A 24,200-nucleotide genomic window follows, 5' to 3' on the forward strand; every position below is an offset into this window, starting at 1 on the left:
AAAATGAGGCAGTTAATTAGTCTTGCTTTTGCTGAAAATTATTTCGGAGGCTTAGAATACTTCAATCTCCAGTCCAGTTGAAGAAGGAAAAGTTACCTTCAGAAAAAAGGGATGGAAACACTTTTAGAGCAGCCTCTGGGTGAGGAAGACTACCACTTAGATACAAGGAGGCTCACCATGAAAACCACCTTTTCACCCTTTGCCAGGGCAACGATATTGTTACCCCTTTTGACCTGGATGGTTAGCCAACATTCAGAGGTCTTGGGCTGTTTCTGTTAAGAGGAGAAATTGATGACAGATTCAGGTATTTCTTTGATGCAATTCTGTTTATTTACAAAGAATTATACAAAAGAAAGAAGTACACAAAGTTCTGTTTGCCTCCTGTTTCTTTCCTACTATGTTCAGAAAGTTTCTTTGCTCACAGTTCCAAATCTCTTCCCAGCCAGCACTCTGCCCAAAAAGCTCTCTAGTGTTTTTTTTTTTCCTCAGAATCATGCTACAAGTGCTTCTTTTGCTGTTTGCTGGCTTTCTACTTCTCTCCGCCTCTTTCTCTGGTTGCTTTGACTTACAGACACACCTTAACCAAACAACCTCTTCCCAGCTCCCTATTTGCATTCAGTCCCCAGAAAAACTCCTCTACCCACATAGCTCAGCTTCTGATCAGCATTGCATGTGGCCTCCCATTTTGAGCAGTGGCTTATAATGTTTCAGCTATCTTACTCCAAAAAGAAGCCTAACTGCTTTATCCTACATGAAGGGTGTTTTGTTCACCAGCTTTAACAAGGTTTCACCCTACTCCCTTATGACAGTATTTCTTATTTTGCTAAGATTTCTGAAATGGGCAACTAGCATGGACAAAAAGCAGGTTTACTGTAAGAAAACATAATAAAGGCAGCAGGCCAACTTCTGCCTTGTTATACCAGTGCAAATTCACTGACTTCACTGAGGTTGTGTGAGAGTCACTGAGGGCTGAATTTAGCCCTAAAGCCATTTAAAATGTACGTTTTACTTTCTACAAACTTGTTTAGATCACATATTGGTTTTCAGATGCCCTTAAGTACATATGGTGGATGATCTACCAAAGATTTCCTGAATAAATCGTTTTAAAAGCTGTCTGACATAATAGTTGAAAAATTGAAAAACAAACTCAGTTTTGTTTAAATGTGGTTATCAAAGGGTTAGCACATGACTCAGCCTCCTAGCAGGCAAGCACATATGCAAACGAACAAGTATGAATTTTAGTATCATACTGATAATTTTAAGGCAATGGAAAATGCCCTCTAAAAAGAAAAAAGCTAAGTTTCTCCTATTTAAAAAAAATCATATGCAGTCTAAAATTGGCAAGAAAGGAATCTGTATTTGAGGTGAGCACCTAACGCTAATTAAACCTGTTTTATTACATTTTTAGATTTTCCCTGTTTTGTTTTTTCATTCTTTACACTTTGTCCTTTTTCCCCTCTTACACACTAAGCAGGATTTAAATTGTTTCAGATTCTCAAATGATCCTTTAATCAATTGCTTGGCCTTGCTTTTTGAATATTGGCTAAATATTGTGTACTATATAGCTTTCTCTCAGTTTACTTGGTCTGAGGATATTTTGTGTTTTAAAAATCCATAAAATTAAAATGAACTTCTAATGAAGCAGTAAGGGAGGAGAACAAAATTAGAATTGTAATTCGGTCAAGCCTAGAATCACATAATTGGTGAGCCAGGACACAATGCCTCATCTTGATATTGAACATAAATAAATCCTTTTTTGTTGTTGTTTTTTTTGTTTTGAGGTTTTTTGTCAAGTTTTCACAGAAAAGCAGCATCTACAAAAAGGGGAATTAATTCACCATATTCTAATCAAACCGTTACACAAAGAGGCTAGTAACTATTCCCTGAAATAGCACTGCCGCTGTCATCATTAGATGGCATTATTAAAATCAAGGAGACAGTAAGAAATACCCTTGCTGGAAGATTTCGGTACACAAAAAAGGGGAGTTTGTATTATTCTGTACACAGCTCACTATTTTTCTGGTTCCATTGGGAATATTATTTTGATTCATTGCACAGTTAATATATGCAACAATTAGTAGTCTACATTAATTTATAGTTTGTGTCATGACTACATTTATCAGTACTTCAAGGAAACTTTACCTAAATTACCAGTTTGATTCTTGACCCCAATCAGTAAGTCTCTGTAAATAACAGACTGCATTCCCCTTAAAGAGCTGTCTAATAAGAAATGGAAAGAACAATGTCATATAAAGCATAATTTCACTATTATCAGTACAATAATTTTAAGATTAACATATTATTTAATTAAATCTACAAATACTTCCTTTACTTTTATAAGTTTCACTTTTTATTACTGGTTCCACTGATTACTAGTTTATAATAAAGGTTTGTATATTACAGTCATTGACATGTAAGAGGACACAGTGGTTTACTGTTCACTTGCTTTCAGATCTAGACTAAAGAATTATGGCTAAATATGAGAACATACTGGGTGTCAGTTGGCTCAAGAGGCAGAGTTTTTCCCTTTTAGGTCCCCACTTTGAATGCAGCTCATGTTGGTAAGTGACTGAAAGTTGTTAGCATTTGAAGGCCTATGTATAAGTGGTCTGGTTCTTAGTATGCCACCATCACCACTGTCAATCATCAATGATAAAAGAGTTATAATAATCTGTATCTTTGTTGGCAGTCTCAGATAAGAGGGCAGGAACCGGAGGGCCAAGTCAAATGAATTGGTTTTTCATCCCTAGATGTGGTTCTTCCGGGTTAGTGTTGAGAATTGATGTAGGAAAGCCTTTAACTATGTTATGGATACAGAATTTCATTCCCAAAGACTATCACATTGGCACTTCTCATCAGCACTATTTTCACTTAGAAGCTTTTGCTCTTCACTCCCGATTTTCAACCATGCACCTGCACACAGACAGTTTTTCAATTCCGCTACTATCAATTCCACCTCTGCATCTTCCATCGCTGCCACTTGCACATTGGCTAAATTTACAACAAAGCCCAGTTCAGAGACACCAGTGGCAGAACCCTTCCACCTTCCCCTGTTAACCGGGGCGAGGAAGCTCTATCAAGGATACCCAACCTGCCTCACAGGGAATTTTAAGAAGAGCCCAGAATAACGTCTTTTTCAACTACCTGCCTCGTCCTTGGGTTAGAAGAATTCACCAAGAAAACAAACGTGAAAGAGGCAAAAGAATCTGGACGCTAACCAGAGCTGCTGTCTCTAGGGCAGAACCCCCTGAATTCTTGGCTCTTGCAGCAGTGATGTGAAAGTTGCTGGCTGAGGTAGATGGGAAACCTGTGGCGGCTGACAGAGGAGGGCAGGGACTAAAGACGGTTCTTCACAAGCCGGTGGGCGAGCAGGGCGGCTTTGAAGAGGATGCCAGCAAACCCGCCCGGGAGAAGCCGGTTACCTCCCTCCACGGTCGCGGGTCGGCGGATCAGGGCTGAGGGGGGACACCGAGAGCTCTGCGGGACGCGACCGTCAGCGCCCGGAGCCGGCTTCAAGCGAGGCTCTCTCCGCTCGGCCCGGCGGGGCGCCCTGAGGGGCTGCACCCGGGCCGCGGGGCGGGTTCCTGTCACCGCCAGCAGCGGTCTGCCTGCGGGAGTCGGGGCAGCAGCGCAGGACGGAACTCCCCGCCTGAAGCGGCTCCGCTTCCCCCACCCCGGGCCGGGCCGGGCCGGGCCGGGCCCGGCCCGCGCCCGCCGAGCCCGCAGCCGCCCCCACCCCTCCGCGGCCCACGCCAGGACCTGCGTCACGCAGCCGCGCGTGGGAGGACGCCGGAGCGCGGCGCATGGAGCAAGAGCGGAATCTCCCCATGTGACCGCGCGGGAGGGGGCGGCGGGGGCGGGAGGCGGCTCCCTCCGTCCCGCCCTCTCCGCGCGCGCGCCCGCCCACCCGCCGGCCGAGCCCCGGCCAGGGAAGAGGTGGAGGGGCCCGGCTCGCCCACCCGCCCCACCCATGGGAGAGGAGGAGTCTGGGCCGGCAGCGCGCAGGCAGGGGGGGTCCTTGGCAGTAACTTCGGGGCTGAGTCTGCAGCGGCGGGGCAGGACGGAAGAAACCCCCAGGCCGCCGGCGGCGGCGGCAGTAGCAGCAGCATCCTCCTCCTCCTGCGAAGTATGTATGTCCGTCCCCTCCTGCGCGGCGAGTGTGCATGGAGACGGCTAGTGCCCCGCCAGCGTGCGCGCTGCCTGCTGCACAACTCGGGATCCGCTGCAGAGTCTGGCCGGGGGGGCGCGTGCCGACAGCCTGTTGCAGAGCGCGCGTGTTAACCCGCCGCGTTACCCTGTTGCGGGTCGCGTGTCGCCGCGATGTGTACCTGCGTTTTTTGTAAAGCGCGTGGAGCGTGCCGCGCGGGAGTGTGGCTCCTCTCGCAAAGTGCGCTTTATCTTCTGGAAAGTGTGTGAAAATAGGCGCTTGCGTGTATGTGTTTATAAATGTCTGCTACAGCAAAGGGTCTGTGTGAGCTATTGCAAGGGAAGGGAAAAGTTATTGTTCAGCCTTGCTTAGGTGCTCGGATGCTGCTGCGGATGAGGGGCCGTGTACTGTAGTTGTCGATGCATTAAGGGCGAGAAGGATGGGTGGGAGGGGGAAGAGAAGGATAAAATGGACTGTAAAAAAGAAAAAAATGTTGTTTTTCTGCCCTGTGGGGTGTTTTCGTTGCTGCTGCTGAGGAGTTTATTCCTGCTGCTGCAGATTGCCGGAAGGAGAGGGCGGATTCATGTGTGTGTGTGTGGGTGATTCCCAGAGAAATCCAGTGCAAAAGGGATAAGGGAGTAGGCGGAAAGTACAGAAACATCCTTGCATTGTCTCTTCCTTCGGAGTTGGGGGAGGGAGTGCAATCCCAACTGTACCAGTTACGGCATTGGGTGTGAGGTTGTGGGCTCGGTGCCCCAGAGCTCCGGGTAGTAGAAGGATTTTGCAATTGCACAAATTGTTAATGATTTTACTTCATAAAAAGTGTTGTAAATGTTAATTTATTGCTTCGTTAGTTTTGTCTCGTTTGGGTTTGTTGTATCTCATTGCTAAAAGAAACACTAAAAATCTCTCTAGGCATTGTGTCTTGAAAATAATCTGATCTGTAGAAACACAGATTAGGAAAAAATAAGTGCAATTCTTTTGTGCTTGGGTATCTGTTTTACTTCATATCCAGTACACACACCCACATGTGCAGTAATAGTGCATGCTTGTGTACCCACATCATTAATAGAAAATCAAAACCACCTTAATAAATGGATTTACAAAGGTCATGTGCCTTTGTAGGGGGTCTCCCAAAACCTAGGTGAAACTGTTAGTTTTCTGATTCTAGGTGTCTTGTTTCTCCCAAATTCAGGGATTGTAAAGAGATTTTTTAAAATACAAATTTAAATGTAAAATTGAAAAATATTTTTCTGGTATCTGGTTTTGTTTTTCCTTTCAAGCCAATTCTGTTATGATCCAAGTTGCACCTTAGTTGTGTGAAAGAGTGGACATCTGATCTGTGAATTTGGTTGTAACTAATATCTTGGCAGCCATAAACAAAACTTGATAGATTACCTTGGCATAGCAAGGTTAACTAAAAATGGAGCATCTGTAGTGAATATTTTGTAGTTGGTAAATAAATATTTAGGTTCAGTGGTGTCATTTTTTCCAGTACCTAGTTGTCTTACAGTTTCAAAATATTTATCATGTAGATACACATCTTGTTGTATATGACTATGAAATTTATATTTAATAGACTACACTTGAGAATCACCTTAGAATTTTTTTTTATTTTGGTACAATAATCTTGTCTACCTCTTATCACTTTTTAAGTTTGGTTACTGCAACTTGTTTCCATAGTTAAAAGTCTTTTAGAAAGACTACAAAAATATAACGAATATGCATAGCAGCTAACTCTCAGATCTGAATGTAGTTAGTCTTTAGAGACTTTTCAAAACACCAACAGTGATCAGAATATATTATGGAATAATCACTTTTTTATATGCAGGACTTACTTATGGGTACTGTTGTAATAACTTGAGCCTGGAGCCCAGCTACCACAGTAAGAAGGATTGTGACGTAGGAACCTGACACGAATACATCCTGTGACATGCTCTGCACAGCAGACCCCTGTGCCCATGTGAAGCTTTATTGATGTCAGTGGAGCTCCATGTAGGAAGAGGTGTCCACCTGTGCAGAGCAGCTTGCGGAATCAGAGCACTGGTACCTTATTTTTGTCTCCTTTTAGAGAGACTTAAGCAGTTTAGATTATATTTGAAATCTAAAAGATGCAGTGAAGATTCATTGTAATCATTAACTCTTATTGAACCTCCCAACATATGCACACAGTGGTTCATTGAAGATTGGCACTGACATCCAACTCGTAGCACCTAATTTTCAATGCGTGTGAGCTGAGAATGTGGCATAGCAGTGGTGGGGAAATCAGTAAATTAGTACATTCTGCTCAAACACTTGAAAAGATTTTCCAAATTTGGACCTGCTAACCTTACTAGTTTCCTTCTAAACGCGCTCTTAAGTTTAAGCCTTTTGTTCCATTTCAGGACAGAATGAATTTGATGTCACAGTTCAAAATTCTTCAAAAATACAAGCTGGTAACAAAAACAAAATTGCTTGTCTTACGTTGCAGTGATGCAGAAGTACTGTAGTGCTAACATGCTTTGGCTATAATAAATTTAACCTTAAAGATGGTTTCTTATGCCAACTCCTATTTTAATTAGTGACAGCTTAATTGAAATACTATCCCTCCTAAACAAAAACTTCTACTAAAAACACTGTTAAAATTGCTCAGCTGCAATTATGCACAACCATAAAAAAGCTGGAAAATCACTTGCAGCCCACAACCCTGAGTTCTTCTCTGCATTACCTCCCCACATCCATCGCGTACAGCTAGTATGCCTCCTCCCTGTACGTCCACACAAAACGTGCATCCTTTACTCCTACCAGCTGGAATTGCTAGAAATGGTTGCTTTCTGATTGTCCAGGATGTTGGTGTGGCATTGAAGTAAATGATTATGTGTAGCGTAGACGTCTGATACATTTGTGTGTTAATGGAGGGAATTGCTTGTAATAAAGCTTTAGCATTCTGGGAAGTTATTGCTGAAAGTCTGTAATAATGCTGTGTTTTGTTTTTTCAGTATTTAATATTTGTGGTCAGAGTTAAGATGACGTGGTGTTCAGAGGGAGAACACACATGGTGGGTTGGGAATGGGAGTGAGGAGATGTCAGAAAAAGAATGCAAGGCTGTGGGTTGCAAAGGATGGGTGAAGATTTAACTAGTGGCTGTATTGTTGATATATGTAACCTTAAATGTATTTTAAAGTGTTCTTGTTTTGGGGAATTTCCTAGGTTGGGTGTTTTGTATGTTTAAAAAAGTCTGCATCAGTGTTATTTGTACCTATTCACATGAATGTTAATTTGGATTCTTCTCATTGTGTCCCCACCCTGCTCTCTGTTCTGGCTTTCTACACATTTCTTCCCCATATGCCCTCTGTAGAGTCCCATGGTCCTCCATGCCCAGTCTGGGTTGCTCTTTAATTATGCACACGTACCTGCTCCCCTTATACTCTTCCCTGCCTCTTCCCCGAAAGGGAGTCGACAGAAAGAATGTGGCTTGAAGCTGGCACGGAAGGGTTAGCAAGGATGCGGGAGGAGGAAACCATGCTCCCCACAGACTCTCTATGGAGAGATCTTCACGTTCCCCAGCTGTAATGCTAGTGTGTGGGGAGTTCACATCTCATTCTCATAGCATAACAGAGGGCAGAGACTTGCAGTTGGAAGTGTCTGACAGACAGAGCTATTGGCTGCCTCCTGCAGTGTCAGCTTTTTCTGGACACATTCCTGTGTGTTGCCAGAGGAGAGTATGAATCTACCAGACCCAAGCCAGCCATCACACCGGGACTAGAGATTGGGAGGCTGAGATCTCCCAAGAAGGGTATGAGGGAGGGCACATATATAGGCCCCATGCCTCCTTTGGTAAAATCGCCAACTCTTTCCCCTCAGGGGAGCATAAATTAGGGTCCTGGATAGGTGTGCATAGAGGTCTCACTATTGCATTTCTTTATATAGTTGCTTCTCTGGTCTCCTCAGCACTGCTGCTTGCTGTACCAGGAAGCTGTGGCAGCAGTGCTGAAGTACTGACGATATATGTCTCGTCTTGACATGCTGCCTCAAGTTCCCTGGCATGGCAAGCAGCACTGCCATGAGGAGCCCTGGATGGATGCACTGACGCCTTGACAGTGCTGCCTGACTCCTTCAGCATACCAGGCAACAATGCATCTGGGAGTCCAAGCTGTGAGCTTAGATCTAATATGGGCTCCGATAGAGACTCCAGTTCCCTTCACAGCATTCCTCACAGTCCTCCTTCCTGTAAGCTTCCTTCCTGCTCAAGCACCATCTCTTTCCCCCATGCTCCTCCTGACCAGCCTGCCTACTTCTGGGCTTTAGTGTGTGTGGGCTGAATGGAGCTGGTAAGTCAGGGAGGCAGGCAGCATCAGAAAACGGCAGTATTTAACCGCATAAGGTTATACTTGAGCAAGGGGAATGACAGTTTCTGTTTAATTTTAAAAGTCCACAGGTGGCCCATGTCTGACATGATATTAGTGTGTGTGAGTTGAACTAGAAGAACCCAATTAAATGTGAGGGGGGAAAGAGGGCAATGTCTCAAAAAGGAGCATTTGTAAATGTCTCCTCTGCAAATGTTAGTAATTACCTTACGTAAAAAATTATATAGAAAATTCACTCTTCCTCTGAAGAGTTGCAATGCTAAAACTGAAGACTAAATTCAGTTTTTAAAATGCAAGACAGAGGGATTTTAGTCTTGTTCTAAATGCAAATCCAGCACAGATAGTACCGTGGACTCATTACTGATGCCTTCATAGTATATATGAATCCAGTTTTATCTGTCATGAAGAGATGTGTTGGTTAGAACCTCTGGGTAAGGGCTGCTGGGCTGTGGCCATTCTTCCAGCCTATAGACTGGAAAGGCAGCTCCATACCTTGCCTAGGGCTTACGGGCTGGATGTAATTCCACTGCTGCTTTCCCAAAATTTGAATGAAGTCCATTTAGTGTATTGTCATTCTGTTAATGAGAGTTCATAAATTGTTGAATTATGTAGCTTTTAATGAAATATGTCACATGCATAACTTTTCTTGTGAGGATGATGATGATCTGTATTGATATCTGCAGTAAGTTAAACTATTTTGCAGCAATATTTAATGTTTATAAATCTATACAATTTCATTATTGCATTTCATAGGTTATACTTTTAGGTTCTGGTCTAACCAGTTGTGACACTTAAGGTGGCTTCTCAAAACAGTTAATGCTGTCAATTGTGATTCAGACACACCAGTGGACAAAATTTAATACTACTTGTGCAAGTCCTTTTCTTACCTGAATGTTCGCATACATCCTGTCACTACCATATCTAGTTTGTGAAGTTTATATAGCTCTCTCAATTTTCAGTTTCATCGGTAGTATTTAATCAAATCAAAGCTTTTTTAATAGGCATCTAAAAACTAAACCTTTGTTACCAAAAGTTCAGCTCTAACATTATTAGTTCCTGCAATTTTCTTGGGATGTTTAAGGGCTGTTAATGATGGCAAAAGGTCATATAAATGTAAAAATAATTTCTGCTTAATTTTTTACTAGCAATGTGCCTGAACACACACAGTTATCCATTCTGGTATTAAAGTGTTTTTGAAAGTTATAGCACTGACCAGTAATTTGTAGAATGCATCACATTTTGTCAAACTTTCCCTGTAGGCTTCTAATCTGTCCATTTTACAGTGTTGAGTGAGAGGCGATCAGGAAGAATATTAGCTGTCCTGTTGCATGTTGTAGTCCCAGTACTTCTGTAGCAGACTATAAATTATGCAGCCTTTCATGACCAATGATTTAGCGTAAAACAATAATACTGGAAGTTACCCCACTGAATCTGTAAAACTAACCTTTGAGTTGATATTTATAATTTTAAAAAAATAGAAATTTGCTGGTTATCAGCAGTAACATTCACAGGATTTATGGGTAACAAGGGGCTTTGATGCCCTTTTCCCTTTATTGAAATGAATACAAATACTCGTCTGCAGATATGAAAGTAGACCACTTCTTCCATGGAGCGTGGACTGCAGCACTGTGCTCTAGGTGGGGCTGCATATTGGGACTATTCAGAATGCAGTAGCCCTCTTACTGAGTGGGGCTTCATGTCAAGGGTATGAACATCAATCAGTATAATATGCATGGGCTGCCTATTAGATACCAGGCAGAGTTCAAGATGCGGATTTAAGCTGTAAAACCTCTGAATTCTTCAGTACTTTGCGAACCGAGAGAGAGTATCAGTCTCTCTCTCTCTCTCTCTCTGTCCCTTTGTGTGATATTGCCAAAATTGAGATAAGAATCGGGTACTAGGTCCCCCTCTGTTTGAAAATGGGAGGGTCTTCTCAAGAAGTCTGAGGAACTCTTGATACTTCAGCACCTTCCCATCACAGTCCACCAGAGCACAGATTTGTTAGGTTTTACAGGATGCCTGAAAGGTTATTTTTCCAGCTCTAATCCTGGCATTTGGGGACAGGATGAGTCCAGGGGTAAGAGAAGTCAGAGATGGGGGGGCTGTTTCCTTTATTGTGTCTGCAAGTATTATGTTACCATTGAGGTAGTTGGTTATATTTTGAATTGAAATAGTCGCAAAGAGCTCCACTAAGCAGCAGCAAAAGAAATATGGTGGTGTATTCTTAGGAACAAATCTGAAGGGGGAAACTGAAAATAAGCTAAGTCTATCCTTGAGTTACCTTTTTTCCTTCACAGCTTCATTGAAATTTCAGCATGGGATCCATTGAGCTTTATTCAGAAATGTTTCAACCATGGACTTTCGTCCCTAATCTTTATGCCTTGTCCAATAGCATGCCTATTGGTCAAAGGGGAAAATGCAACACCTTCCTTTGTAGCTGTAAAAGATCTTATAACGAGGAAAAATACGCTCTCCTCTGAGTTAATAGTCCGAAGTCTGTGCAGTGTTATAGCTGTGTTGGTCCTAGGATATTAGAGACACGAGGTGGGTGAGATATTATCTTGTTGCACCAACTTCTGTTGGTGAGAGAGGCAAGCTTTCGAGCTTACACAGAGCTCTTCTTTGCCCAGACCTGAAGAAGAACTCTATGTAAGCTTGAAAGCTTCTCTCTCACCAACAGAAGTTGGTCCAATAAAAGCTATTACCTCACCCACCTTGTCTGTCTAACATCCTAGGTTTAGGAATATGAGTAAGATTTTATAGTTTAAAGACTATTTTGTAATTAACATTCTTACTCTTTGCAGGTTCTATCATCTGTGATGGCGTCCGCTTTACCCAGAACCCTTGGAGAGTTGCAACTCTATCGAATATTACAAAAAGCAAATCTCTTATTCTACTTTGATGCCTTCATTCAGCAGGGAGGTGATGATGTGCAGCAGCTATGTGAAGCAGGTGAAGAGGAATTCTTGGAGATAATGGCTCTTGTAGGCATGGCTAGCAAGCCTCTTCATGTCCGAAGACTGCAAAAGGCTTTGAGGGACTGGGTCACAAACCCTGGTCTTTTTAATCAGCCTCTCACTTCCTTACCAGTCAGTAGCATTCCAATCTATAAATTACCAGAAGGGTCCCCTGCTTGGCTGGGAATATCCTGCCCTAGTTATGAAAGGAATAGTAATACCAGGGAGCCTCACTTGAAGATTCCAAAATGTGCTGCCACCACGTGCGTGCAAAGCGTGGGTGCAGGCAAATCTGATGTGGTAGGAAACTTACCGCTGCAGAGCAGCAGTGAACCAAGACTCTGGCAAGGTCACCACACTACAGAGAGCGAACACAGCCTTTCCCCTGCTGACCTTGGCTCTCCAGCTTCACCAAAGGAAAACACTGAGACCCTAGATGCTGCGGCTGCTCTGTCAGTTGCCGAATGCGTGGAACGCATGGTTCCCTCCCTGCCCAAAAGTGACTTCAATGAAGTAAAGGAGTTACTGAAAACGAACAAGAAGCTGGCAAAGATGATTGGTCACATCTTTGAGATGAGTGATGAGGACCCTCGCAAAGAGGAGGAGATTAGGAAATACAGTGCAATATATGGCAGATTTGACTCAAAAAGAAAGGATGGCAAACATCTCACGCTCCACGAGGTAAAAATAACTCAGTCTGGAATGAGCTTTCTCTGTTACCATCCCCCTTTTTAGATGGTAGGATGCAGTTTTCTTATGGACATTGTTTCACTTCCTATTATATAATGAGAAGAGTGTGTGTGTCTGTGCAAGTCAGCACTGCCACAGAGTTACGGGATGAAATAGGAACCCTTTCCTGTGTTTGTATGTGTTTGCACTAGTGATTTAAAATGCACATCTTTTGAGTTCTAAGTCTCTCTGAAATAGATGACCTGAACAAATAGAAATGAACAGATCAACCCTTTAAACAGCAAATTGTTGTTATACAAAGGCTTCTAAACACTGGGCCTCTCTCCAGACTAGTCCTGCCTTTCTGTACCTCTTTCCACTTTTAGAGAGTAAACAAGTCTCCTCTGTATATATTTGAAACTGCTTGTTTCAGGTGACCTTGTTACCTGACTTGATTAATACAGCTCAACTGCCTTCCCCCTGCTCTAGGCCTCGCTGTGTAGCTGGTGTAAGGCAGAGGGAATTCTGAAGACAAGGGCCCACAAGACCTAGTTATTATCTGGATTGGGTTCGAGATTAGTTGTAAAACCTTTACATTTCCTTGGGCACAGTACAGGTAATCTAGGGTGATTACCTGGGCTGTAAAAAGTATGTGTTAATGTCATTTGCAGGGGTGGAGGATAGCCCCAGTGCAGAGTAGGCTCTGACCTGAGGGCTTGTCCTTGGATGCCTGAAGAATGGCAGAGTTGCTTACATACCTTGCTTTGAACATACATACACACGTACTCTTTCATTCTAGCCTTCTTTCTTGAAGCTAGTAACTGTATATGTTGTAATGCAGTAGGGTTGTCTTTGTTGGGAATTGGTGTTTTAGTGCTGAAGTAGGATACTACAGAAGAATAAACATAAACTACAGCAGTGCCAGATAAGTGTTGATATAATGAATGCTGCATCACCACTTGTCAGTTAAGTGATTGCAACATTTCAATCCGATCTGAGATTTGTCATGAGGTGTACTTCCCTAAAGGAAGGGTTATCTTCATATTACAGGCGTGCCAAAGAAGCTTACTGGTTTTACACTTGTTTTCATTTCTGTAACTTAAAATGACAATTTAAAAATAAGTTTTTATAGGTGTGTCATCCATAATGTAAACTAGACCCTCTTGGTGTTTTTGAAAAAACACCAAGCTCAGTTAAAATTACTATTTACTTCTAAGAGGCAATTGCACATTCCCAGTAATTACGTCTCATAGGGATTTTTACTACATATTGATGATACATTTTTGATGGAACTTGTGGCGATTTGGCCATGTGACTAACACACCCATTTAGCAGTGCAATTCCTGCTTGTGCACTACGTTGAAAATGCGTAGCTCAGTGTTATGAGGTCATTCAACATACCGATGCAAATCCTGTCCTGTTACTCTATGACTGCAGGCCAAGTGCAGTCTCAGTGCACAGGCGATGGAGGCAGAATTTGAAGAGTCCTTGCTGGGCATGTGCAATCCCTGCCGGCTCTGGGAGATCTGTGTACATTGCTGCACAGTCAGGATTTGGGGCGGGGTGAATCCTCAGTGATCCTTCCTTCTCTTCCCTCTCATAGAATGGAGGCATGCACGGCTTGCAGACTCTACTCTAGCCTTCTGTCTGGAGTAGCAGCTGCAGAGAGGTGCTGAAGCCTGGGAAGGGAATTCTTCCCGTGGAGAATTTCCCAGTGTCCAGCTGAGTTTCTTGGGTTGAATGTTGGGGAGAGGATTTGTCCCTTACTGAACATTAAGTTGTCTTGTTAGTGCATGGCTCTGAAGGAGCTGCTACAATGAATGATGTGGTTGCATGTTGACACTGCAAGCTAAACAGAATGCTGAAGATCTGTGGGAGAGGCAGGATTCACTCCTTTCTGCTAATATGTAATAATAGGGAGACCAGGTGGGTAAGGTGCAATATCTTTTATTGGACCAACTTCTGTTGGTCAGAGAGAGAAGCTTTCAAGCTTACACAGAACTCCTCTTCAGACCTCCCATTTGTTACCATGTCAGGTGCACATAAATACCCCAACTGTCAAAAGTGCTGAGCAGTCAGTAGAAGCCAGAGAAAAGTGTGGGTGCTAGGAATTCTTCAAAAACTAGGCTTATTGTGGGTTTTTATCATGAGTATCAACAAAGGAAAAAAGAAAAAAAACTAAAACCATCATTGACTTAATGTTAAGGTCTGACACACAACCTTCAGAACAAGGAAGTTCTGAGTTAATATTAAAACGCTGTCTTTAATCTATCCCATTGTCTTAGTATTGCACAGGTTTCCAAATATGGGGCGTTCTTATGCTGTGAGACTGAGACACAATGGATTGGATTAAAGGAAGATTGTTTTGGCCATACCCTTGAACTTGGTGACTCATACGTGTTTGATTCAGCTCCGTTTTACAAATGTAACTTTGGGGTATTTTTTGCTGTTTGTATGACTACATGTAAAACACAAGAAAATCATGGGGTGAAAAAGACACAGGAATAGCAAACATGAGTAATAAATGTGGTCTGACTTTACTTAGGTTATTTACTTTTGTTGACTTAAAGGAGCTGGGGGAGAGACTTTGTATTCAGTTTTCTCTGTGTCTGTGTGTGGCAGGAAAATCATCTAACTCTGTTGATGGAAATGTATACTTAATTGTAATTGTTGCTAGAATCCCTGCTTTTTACAATTAGGATTCCCAGGAAGGGATTCTTATTTTGTGGCACCAGCACTGAATTTTTCTACCTGCTATCTACAGACTGCTGCCGATTAAAAGGGAAGAAGCCATAACATAACATGTACTTCTGGCTCAATAAGGCTGGGTTTGCAGTGATCATGAGAAAATGGCTAAGAGAAGAAAGAAAAACAAACTCCCCTCCCCCTCCCAAACAAAATAATTGGCTATCCTTGAGTATTATGATAGAGCACTTGCCAGGCGTAAACAAATGTTTGCAATCTTTTTTTTATTATTGTAACCTTCTAAGACTATATCCAGTTACGAAATAATGCATATTGTTATGCAAGTGTACACTATGAATATCATACTGACGCTGAAGTAGCAAGCATTGTGTGTGAAGAATGATCCTCAAAGGATATCTAAAACATAGTAAATGAAAAGTAATGTACAGACGTTAACACTTGAATACCAATTCTTTTATATGAGTGTTGTATTCATAAATCTCTTGCCTTTGCATTTATTTGTTTTGCTGTATTCTTTCTGTAAAAGAATATATAGGGTGTTTTTTGTTTTTGTTTTTGTTTTAAATCACCCCTTGAGTTTTCTGGTCTGCTAGGTAACTGTCTTAGTCATGATTTTAGTACAGTCTGTGTTAACAATATATAGTAACTGCATTATAAAATGGATCTAATCCTGTCACTCTAGTGCATCTGACTTCAGTAAGCGGTTTGGTCTTTCAGTGACTGTAGGATCAAACAATACATGTAGTTCATCTATTAAATGTATGTAGTGCAGTGGCTGCTAGGCCAGAATGCCTTTCCTGAGTCTTCAGGTCTATATTGTAAATAGTGTAGTTTAGTGTAAAATCACATTGAGTACATGAAATATACTTAAGAAATGTCATTATGAACAGTAGTTACTTCTGAGATCTGCTAGACCTGACAGTCTCAGCAATGCCCCTTCATCTCAGCTTCTTAATATTCTTTAAATCCATAAAACAGGCCACGTCACAGACTCTAATTGAACTGAAGATAATTTTTAAGTTATATTTCCAAAGAACTTCCAGCTCAAGCCAGTAAACTTGTCCGATGAATAAAAAGTTTGCATGACCAGTTTCATCCTTTAAGGCAAATTTTTTTAAAAGGTCTGCTTACAAGGGGATCTTCATAAGAGATGTGGGGATGGTTTCCCAGGTACCAAGGTATAAAGCACCGTTGCGAGGGAGTGGGGGACAAGTTGTTCATAGTTTTTGCCAATGCTTCAGTGTAATTGCAAGCCTACTGTCCTGCTCCCAGACTCTTCCACCTCTGTGCTGCTGCAGGAAGCTGCTAAGTATTGTGCTGGTGTGTGTGTGTGTGCGCGTGTGTGGCCAGCCATGTCCGTGTGCAGTGAACTGCAATTGGTCTGTTGCCCTTAGAACGTCATACTCCCACAAGGGTATGTATGACAATTGGAGAACAGCAGAACTTGATTCATAAGGAACATGCTGACTGCATTTGAAAAACATATTTGCTGCAGGTATCCAGTAGCCTGATTAATAGATATCTATGAGGCCTAGGGAGAATGCTCCAGTGAGAAGCCCATCACCCTAAAAATCCAGCTCTTGGAAAGCAGAGGGGTGGTGAGACTTCTAATAGGCGTTGTTCCTGGACCTTTCTTGGAGGATATATCTGTCATATCAGCCTTTGGCTGGTATGCATCTGATAAATACAAAGTGCTCGTCACTCTCTTCGCTGCTGTGACAGGAGGGAGGATCTACAACTTCTCCAGTGTCTGTGTTCTGGGTTGTCTGCCTCCATTAGTAACTTCAGTGTGTGTCTTCGCTGCTGCTGCTGGGTTTCTCAAATAGCAACATCATGAAACTGTTATAGTTCTTAACAGTTTCACCAATCCCTACAGCAGTGGTTCTAAACCCGTGGCCCGTGGGCAGCTTGTGGCCCGGTCAGCACACAGTTGCGGCCCATGTGACATCCTCAGGGTCAGACAGGTAGTATTGGGTGCGGACCATATAACACATTGTGGGCCTCCTCTGTGGCCCAAAATGGTAAGTAGGTTGAGAACCACTGCCCTACAGGATTGCATAGCAGTAGTGAAACTGACTTGAGTCTTGTTAATTTCGTTTTGCTGCTTTTTAAAGCTGTGGGCAGCCTCAGACACACCAGGACGGTGTCCCAGCAGGCTCAGGAAGACATTACTGCGTTGATTTAGATTTGATTAGTGTTCAGATATAATCTTCACAAGTAAATAAGGGTGAGAAACATGCTTTTTTATAAGACAGTTTACGTTCTGCAGAAACTGATGGCTTACATGTCATTCATCAGGGAAATCTTCCTACGCACCCTGTCAAGTAGATTTTTCAAGCCTTGTGCATGTTCTTCTGCACTGGCATTTATAAAAAAAAAAAAAAATCTTTGGGAGCCAAATGCTTTGAACATTAGGAGGTGCTGTTTCATATTGGGGTTTAGTTAACATTGGGGTGAGGAAAAGGTAGCTTACATCAGAGAGTATTATAATAAACACTTTAAAGAATACTAAATGTATCTACCGTATTTATGTCTCTTCATAACTGAGGCAAGTATCTGGGAAAGGATGAGTATTCACAATTTGAGGAAATCCTCTGGATTCAATATAAAATAAGTAATGTGACTCAGTGCTGAAATCTGTCATCATTTCACACAATTGGATACTTTTACAAGGGTCAATAGGTTATGTTTTGAGGAAGTCAAGAATATTTTTTTGTGCTTAACTTCCAGCTAACAGTTAATGAAGCAGCCGCTCAGCTGTGTGTAAAAGATAATGCATTGTTAACCAGGAGAGATGAACTCTTTGCGCTGGCTCGGCAGATCTCTAGAGAAGTTACATACAAGTACACTTACAGGACCACCAAGTAAGCTTTTAATAAACTCAGGGGAACTTTATTTTCAATTAAGTAATCCGTTTAACAGAATTTCTTATGAAGCATTAGAAATCTCTTTCCATTCTTCCGCCTCTGCAGCTAGCAAAATGTTTACATTAGGCAGAGGGAGCACATACATATGGAAAATAGAAATCATCAGTAATACTGTGTAACCTGTGGAATCTTTCATATTGTTACAATCACTTTTATTGGCATGTAGCTATTTTAATTCTTTCACCTACCTTTTGGTTCTCCAGATTCAAAAACAGAATATTTCCTTCCATGTACCATCTCTAAGAAGCAAGTATTTTAAATTTTGAGTCATTTGTTATTTCAAGGCTAATATAAATCGGCAGGGCTTAAACAGCATAGCCAGAGCATGTATGAAAGACAACGGTAGTTGAGGGTGGTTTATAAACACCTGTTTTAAAAAATAATAATTTGGGACCAAATTTAAATGTACAGTGTCCCTTTTTAAAATAGTTATCATATCAAGCAGTGGAAAACAGGATATCATCTGTGTATTATAGAATACATGCATTTTACAAAACACGTCCATAGATATGACTAATATTTTTCAGTATAGTCTATATATTACTATCAAAAGTTGATATCTCTCGGATATTATACATGGTGCTGAAAATATATTTTTCATATGTTTTCAGGAATTTTTTAAGAATATTGTCTAATGCACATGCCTGGCTGCGCTAGCGTCTTCTCCCATCCTGGGTAACAGAGGCCAAAGGGCATTTTGTCATAAAGATTATGCTGGAACTTTCAGTTTTAAGGTGAAAATCATCTCTGTTCAAAACACCAGCAATAGGCCTATGTACTGCTTTATTGAGGACTTAAGTGGTGCATGGGCCTTGTGCTACTCCTGCACAGGACTGAATTTCACCCTAATTTAGATTAATTTTATTGGGGGGCCTTTTTTAGTCCCACTGCATGATCTTGTCTGGTTTTGCCCTGATTCCATTCCCCTTGTTTTTCCCCAATAATGCCCTTTCTACCTAACAGCTGATCAGCACAAACAGTAGACTTTTCAGCTCCGTCACCTCATCGTGTTGACCAAACTTTCTTGCCCTTAGTTGAGTTTCAACTGCTTTCCTGTCTAAGTGCCCAATACTGCAAATCCTTGCTTGCCGAGTACTCCCAATGATTTCCACTGTATCAGTTGGGTGGTTAAGAGTTGCAGGATGGGACCCTACATTTATGTTTCCCCCACACTAAGTGGGCCATATTCACCCTTGATTTCAATGGTGTTAAATCTAGTGAGTTATAGCAGAGATAAGTTTGTCTCCTTATTTTTTTATGTAAAGACAGGATATTTATATTGTTTATCAACACTGTGTGTGGTTTTTCTTCTAGATCTAAATGTGGAGATAGAGATGAACTATCACCGAAGAGAATTAAGCTAGAGGTATGATATTGTGACTCCTACATGCCAAGTTTTACATGCAAAAAATTGATTTGCCCCTAAATTAGAGAACCTGTTAAAAGAAATAATTTAGAGAGCACCTGATATGCTGATGGCTTACAATTTTGTATAGCAGTATCCATTTTGTTTGTGATAACATTCTTCCTTTTTTGTCCAGGGATCTGTGTGTGAAGTGGGGGAAGATACTAGGAGGATTAGGGGAAGCGGGACTGGGGAATTGCACTATTGGGGCAGAACTGACATAGATGTATGGCCACCACTGTGCAGTGGGCTTGCTGCAGATCCCAAGGGATCTTCAGGCGTTTCCTGCAGTCTCTCTGACTTGGGCCATGAGATTGGGAGACAAATCCTGTCCACCCCTGAGACACCAGTGTGGGGGAAGCTATCAGAGGTTCCTCATGGAGATTTCTTTCCATTGAACTTGATTGTCTTGTATGTTTTTATTTTGTTTTTCTGTGGCTCAGGGAAATTCTTATAAGGCTCTGACATAGTTCTGTAAACTTAGAGAAAATAATTTTTACTTTTAATTAGGCACCTCTGTCACAGTATTAATATTAATTTAGGAAAAATAAACACCGAATAGATGACTCCGTTACTTTCTGTATCCTATTTTTAATTAAAAAATAAAAAGTTAAATGTATAGAAAGAGCATCAGACTTTGGTTTTCTTTAGATTATGAAAACATAGGCCAGAATTCTGCCCTGCGGAATGTCCAGTCCAAGTATTCTGCTTTCCATGTTTGAGTGGGACTCTTCCCATTGGAAAATGTACTGCAAGCTCTAGGCAATATCTTCCCATCAGCTTTATTTCCTATAGGGCCCAATTGCACTGAAGTCAGTGGGAGTCTTTCTGTTGCCTTCATTGGGCTTTGGATCAGATCTAAAATGTAGAACTTTCTATTGACTTAATTGAGAGTTTTGCATAGGAATTGATGGCAGGATATGGGCCATATGTGCCTATAAGTAAATCACCAAAACTGTCAATAAGTGAGAAATTAATTGCAAATGAAAATGTATCTATCAGCACATATACGCACATACACATAAAAAGTGTGTGTACTTATATCTGTCTGCATGTATATATATCACACACACTCATAAAATATAAAAATTCACATCTACGCACAACTTTAATTAAACATAAGTTCTTTTGGCAGTTCCTTGTTAAGAGGAAATCTTCTCAAGGTCAGACTGAGAGCATGTGCAATACCTTAAGTATTACTTAATATCTTAAGTTTCTGCTGCTGAAAAGTAAATTCAGTCCATTTTAAATAGGTCATTACATAGATATACATAAGTATCCAATATGACTGGCTCATTTTCCTTTATGATTTTTTTAACTGATTAGCCTTTTCACTCATGCTTGGGTATCCATCTGATGCAGCTACAATTCTCCTTATATCATCTACTAAAATAAATGGTATAGTATATTACGATGTGCTAAGTATGGGGTCTGCATTATAATACCACATACCTCCAAGTTACATGCTATGTTCTTCATCATGTAACCGTAATGTAAGGGTTTGCAATACATTGGAATAGCACTTTTTTCATATTTCATTCCTTCAGTGAGGAATGATATGTCATATGTCAATTCTACTATTTCAAAGTAGTGCAAGTATTTACATTTGTTATCTATGCAAAGGCCAGTCTCCTGTGGCAAATACTCAGCAAGGTGCATTTTTTCCCCTTGAAAATGAGAAGTTTAGTTTGAAAAACCAGGTATAAATAAAAGCGTTTTTTAAAGTTAGTCATTTTGCACTCTGGTCATTTTGTTGTGCAACGCATGGATTACAGCACTGGACAGCACTTACAAATATATAATTTGAATTGTGTAAATGTGTGCTCTGAAGGTTTACTCACAGCTCCCATGCCAGTAATTCTGTGTGTTTGTGTTGGGATTTGACCTGTCTTGGCTTTTTTGTATTATAAACCTAGAATTTAGAGCTAGGAAAAGCCCGATTAAGTCATCTACTCCATCTCTACACCATCGCTACCCTTGGCCAATATACAGTACCGTAGTTCCCTATAGATATTCTCCAGTGTTTTTTGCCCAGTCTAGTTTTAAATGGCTCAAGCAGTGGTGCTTCCACTGCTTCTCTTGCTAGACTGAGATCTCACCATTAGGAATTTTTTTCCTTTGCTCAGTAGCAGTTAACAATGGTTAAGCAACTGAAATGACAAGCCATGGGTGGGTGATTGATTTTTTTTTTTATAGGATTTTTTTTTATGGGGAACCATGGAAACATGGAAAAACATAGTAGATTTAAGCTGAGACTTCAGGCCGGGGTGGGCAAACTACGGCTCGGGGGCCACATCTGGCCAGGGAGCGGGGTTGGGGGGCTTGCCTTGTTTCACACGGCTTCCGGAAGCAGTGGCATGTCCCCCCTCCAGCTCCTACATGTAGGGGCAGCCAAGGGGCTCCGCACGCTGTCCCCGTCCTAAGCGCTGCCCCCACAGCTCCCATTGGCCGGGAGCCACGGCCAATGGGAGCTGCAGGGGCGGTGCCTGTGGACAGGGCAGCACGCAGAGCCACCTGGCCGCACCACCACGTAGGAGCTGTAGGGTGAACATGCTGCTGATTCTGGGAGCCGCTTGAGGTAAGCGCCTCCTGGAGCCTGCACCCCTGACCCCCTCCTGCACCCAAGTGCCCTGCCCTAGCCTGGATGCTCCTCCCATCCTCCAAACCCCTCGGTCCCAGCCCAAAGCACCCTCCTGCACCCTCAACCCCTTACCTCCAGCCCCACCCCAGAGCCCACACCCCAACCCCCAATTTTGTGAGCATTCATGGCCCGCCATACAATTTTCAAACCCAGATGTGGCCCTCGGGCCAAAAAGTTTGCTCACCCCTGCTTTAGCCTGTTGTTTGGGAAGCTGTTGTTTTGGAGAGGAGACTTATACACCACTGGAGAAAGTATTCTCGTATTTACAGAGTTGTGAACCTTCAGGCTTTTTGTTCACTGTTTCAGCACTATAGTTCAGAAGAAATATGTTCACACTCTTTCTACTTATTTTAAAAGACTAGTAGTTCAATTATGTGATATTTTTCCTTGAAGAACTGAATGTCCTCAGTCTACAAAACGATGTTCTTCTCTATCTTCCTGTTACTGCTGTGCGCTGCACAGATGTACTAAAGCAAAACATTGTTTCATTAAAGAGGACATAATCCCGACTATACAGAATGACTGACAAAGTGGTGACACGCCCAACTTTACCACCACGTTTTTCTGTATGTTTGGGAGTTCTGTATTATTGTAGATAGCATTTATGTGGCAGGACAGTTATTTCACTTGTGTTAATGAGTTGTGGCTCTAATTTACATTGCAGGTTATATTAATTTTTCAAAAATATAGAGTTATATTGTTTCACTACACATTTCCTTTACAGGGTTATTTTCTTGGGGAAACATATCTCATTGTTGACTTTTTATTTTTTGTTAGCAGTATTTTTCTAACAAAAGGTAGAATATGAGAAAATATTGTAGCAAATGTTGCAGAATTCGCTCTCTCCAGACTGGATGGAAATAGTGTCCATCCATGCTTTTGAAAGGTGTACTGCTGCATCTTCTGTCTCTGAATACAGAGAGTGAGGAAGTACAGTGGGTTAGTGTTCTGGCTTTTCACTTGTGGAGACATCAGGCCTGACCTTGGCTTTTCTTTTTAAAAGGTAATTTCACTTATTGCATGAGGCAGGATTGGAACATTGGAGCATGATTTGCCATTGCCTTGCCAATTAGGTAGTCATGCCTCTACAAAGTGCAGTGTGAAAGGCCAATATGCCAATTTAGAAGTGTTTCGTACCTCACATTGCATGGATGTAAATGAGTGCTTTCGGAAACAGGCAAAGTGACCTTTTCAAAAAAAAACAAAAAAAAAACTGGGATTTTGCAGGTTAGGCTTGATGTAGGTGTACCAGCAGGGCTGTGTGGGCAAAGTTACACATTGCCTGCTTCCAGCCACTCTTGCAAATCCTTCCTCTTCATGAGCACTAAATTCACACAAGCATTACAAAGAAACAAAATACCACGAATTACATCAGATTACCTGTAAGAGCCTTTCTCTTCCTCCGTGTGCCTTTCCCTTTTTGTTGATAGAGTGGGCAGCGAGGCTGTGGGAGTTGAGTGTAGAGAAAAGAGAGAGATTCTAGGAAAATAGCAGGCTAAAGGAATAGAGGGAGTGAGAGAAGGACTGGAATTACTTGGGATGGGAGTTGGGAGTGAATAAAAAGAAAGTGCTGTGGCTCTTAAATTTCTTCTGCATAAACTACAGTAGGGAAGAGCAAAGATGCAAACAGCATTCCGTTCTCCCACGAAGCAGCCATCTCCTTCTGTGACGAGTATGGCTGGGGGGGACCCTTATTTTGTCATCTTTGATGAGTCACTGGTAATGCTGCGCAAAGCAATGAGCTGCTGTGGCAGCAATTCAGAAAACAAAACAAGTCACAGGTATATTGCGCAAATGGCATAGAGAGAATGGCTACTCATTCTCCTCATTTCTGCCTTTTTAAATTGTGTGTGAAGAGGTTCGCTTTCCACATATAGTATTGATGGCCAGGAGGGGAAAGTAGAGGAGAATTATAAAGTTCTTGCTCTTCCCTGTGCTGGTAATAACAAAGGAATCTTCAAGTGAGTTGCAATGTTAAAACAGAGGCGGGGGAGTGGGAGAGCCTGAGACAGCCAAGTTCAAAAAGCTCAGTGAGAGTAAGAGACCCAGAGGGGAATGCGAGACTAAAGAGGAAGCTGTGAGGAAACATCTGCAGTCAGTGCCGGCTCTGGAGAGAAAAGAGGGAAGGCAGATGCCCACCTACACCATTGCCAGGCAGGTTGAAAAGAGAACCAAGATCAGAGGTGTGGGATTTCTGTTTCTCTCCCGATCAAAAGAACAGAAGCATTAAAATCTGCGTTCATGTAAGAAAAGTGTTATTGGCGGGGAAAGAAAGTACACATGTGAGACTGAGAATATCTGCTATAAGAAACCACTTTAAAAACAATGCAGCAGCATTGAAGAAACACATGTGCTGTGTGTTGCAGACTCCTAGTATGCAGTAGGGAGGAGGAATGGGGAGA

General features: G+C 42.0%; 1 protein-coding gene across 1 annotated transcript in view; it reads left to right on the forward strand.

Annotated features, from left to right (window-relative positions):
- Positions 1-3,966: 3,966 nt before the first annotated feature.
- Positions 3,967-24,200, forward strand: part of NAB1 (NGFI-A binding protein 1) — a 31,364-nt gene continuing 11,130 nt past the window's right edge. The window contains exons 1-4 of the mRNA XM_084643608.1: positions 3,967-4,126; positions 11,298-12,131; positions 17,556-17,689; positions 19,067-19,118. Coding sequence (XP_084499734.1) covers positions 3,971-4,126; positions 11,298-12,131; positions 17,556-17,689; positions 19,067-19,118 — 1,176 coding nt within the window. The 5' untranslated portion in view covers positions 3,967-3,970. The remainder of the gene's footprint in view (positions 4,127-11,297; positions 12,132-17,555; positions 17,690-19,066; positions 19,119-24,200) is intronic.

The sequence above is a fragment of the Lepidochelys olivacea genome, assembly GCF_965140295.1.
Source record: "Lepidochelys olivacea isolate rLepOli2 genome assembly, chromosome: 11".
NCBI classification, from domain to species: Eukaryota; Metazoa; Chordata; order Testudines; family Cheloniidae; genus Lepidochelys; species Lepidochelys olivacea.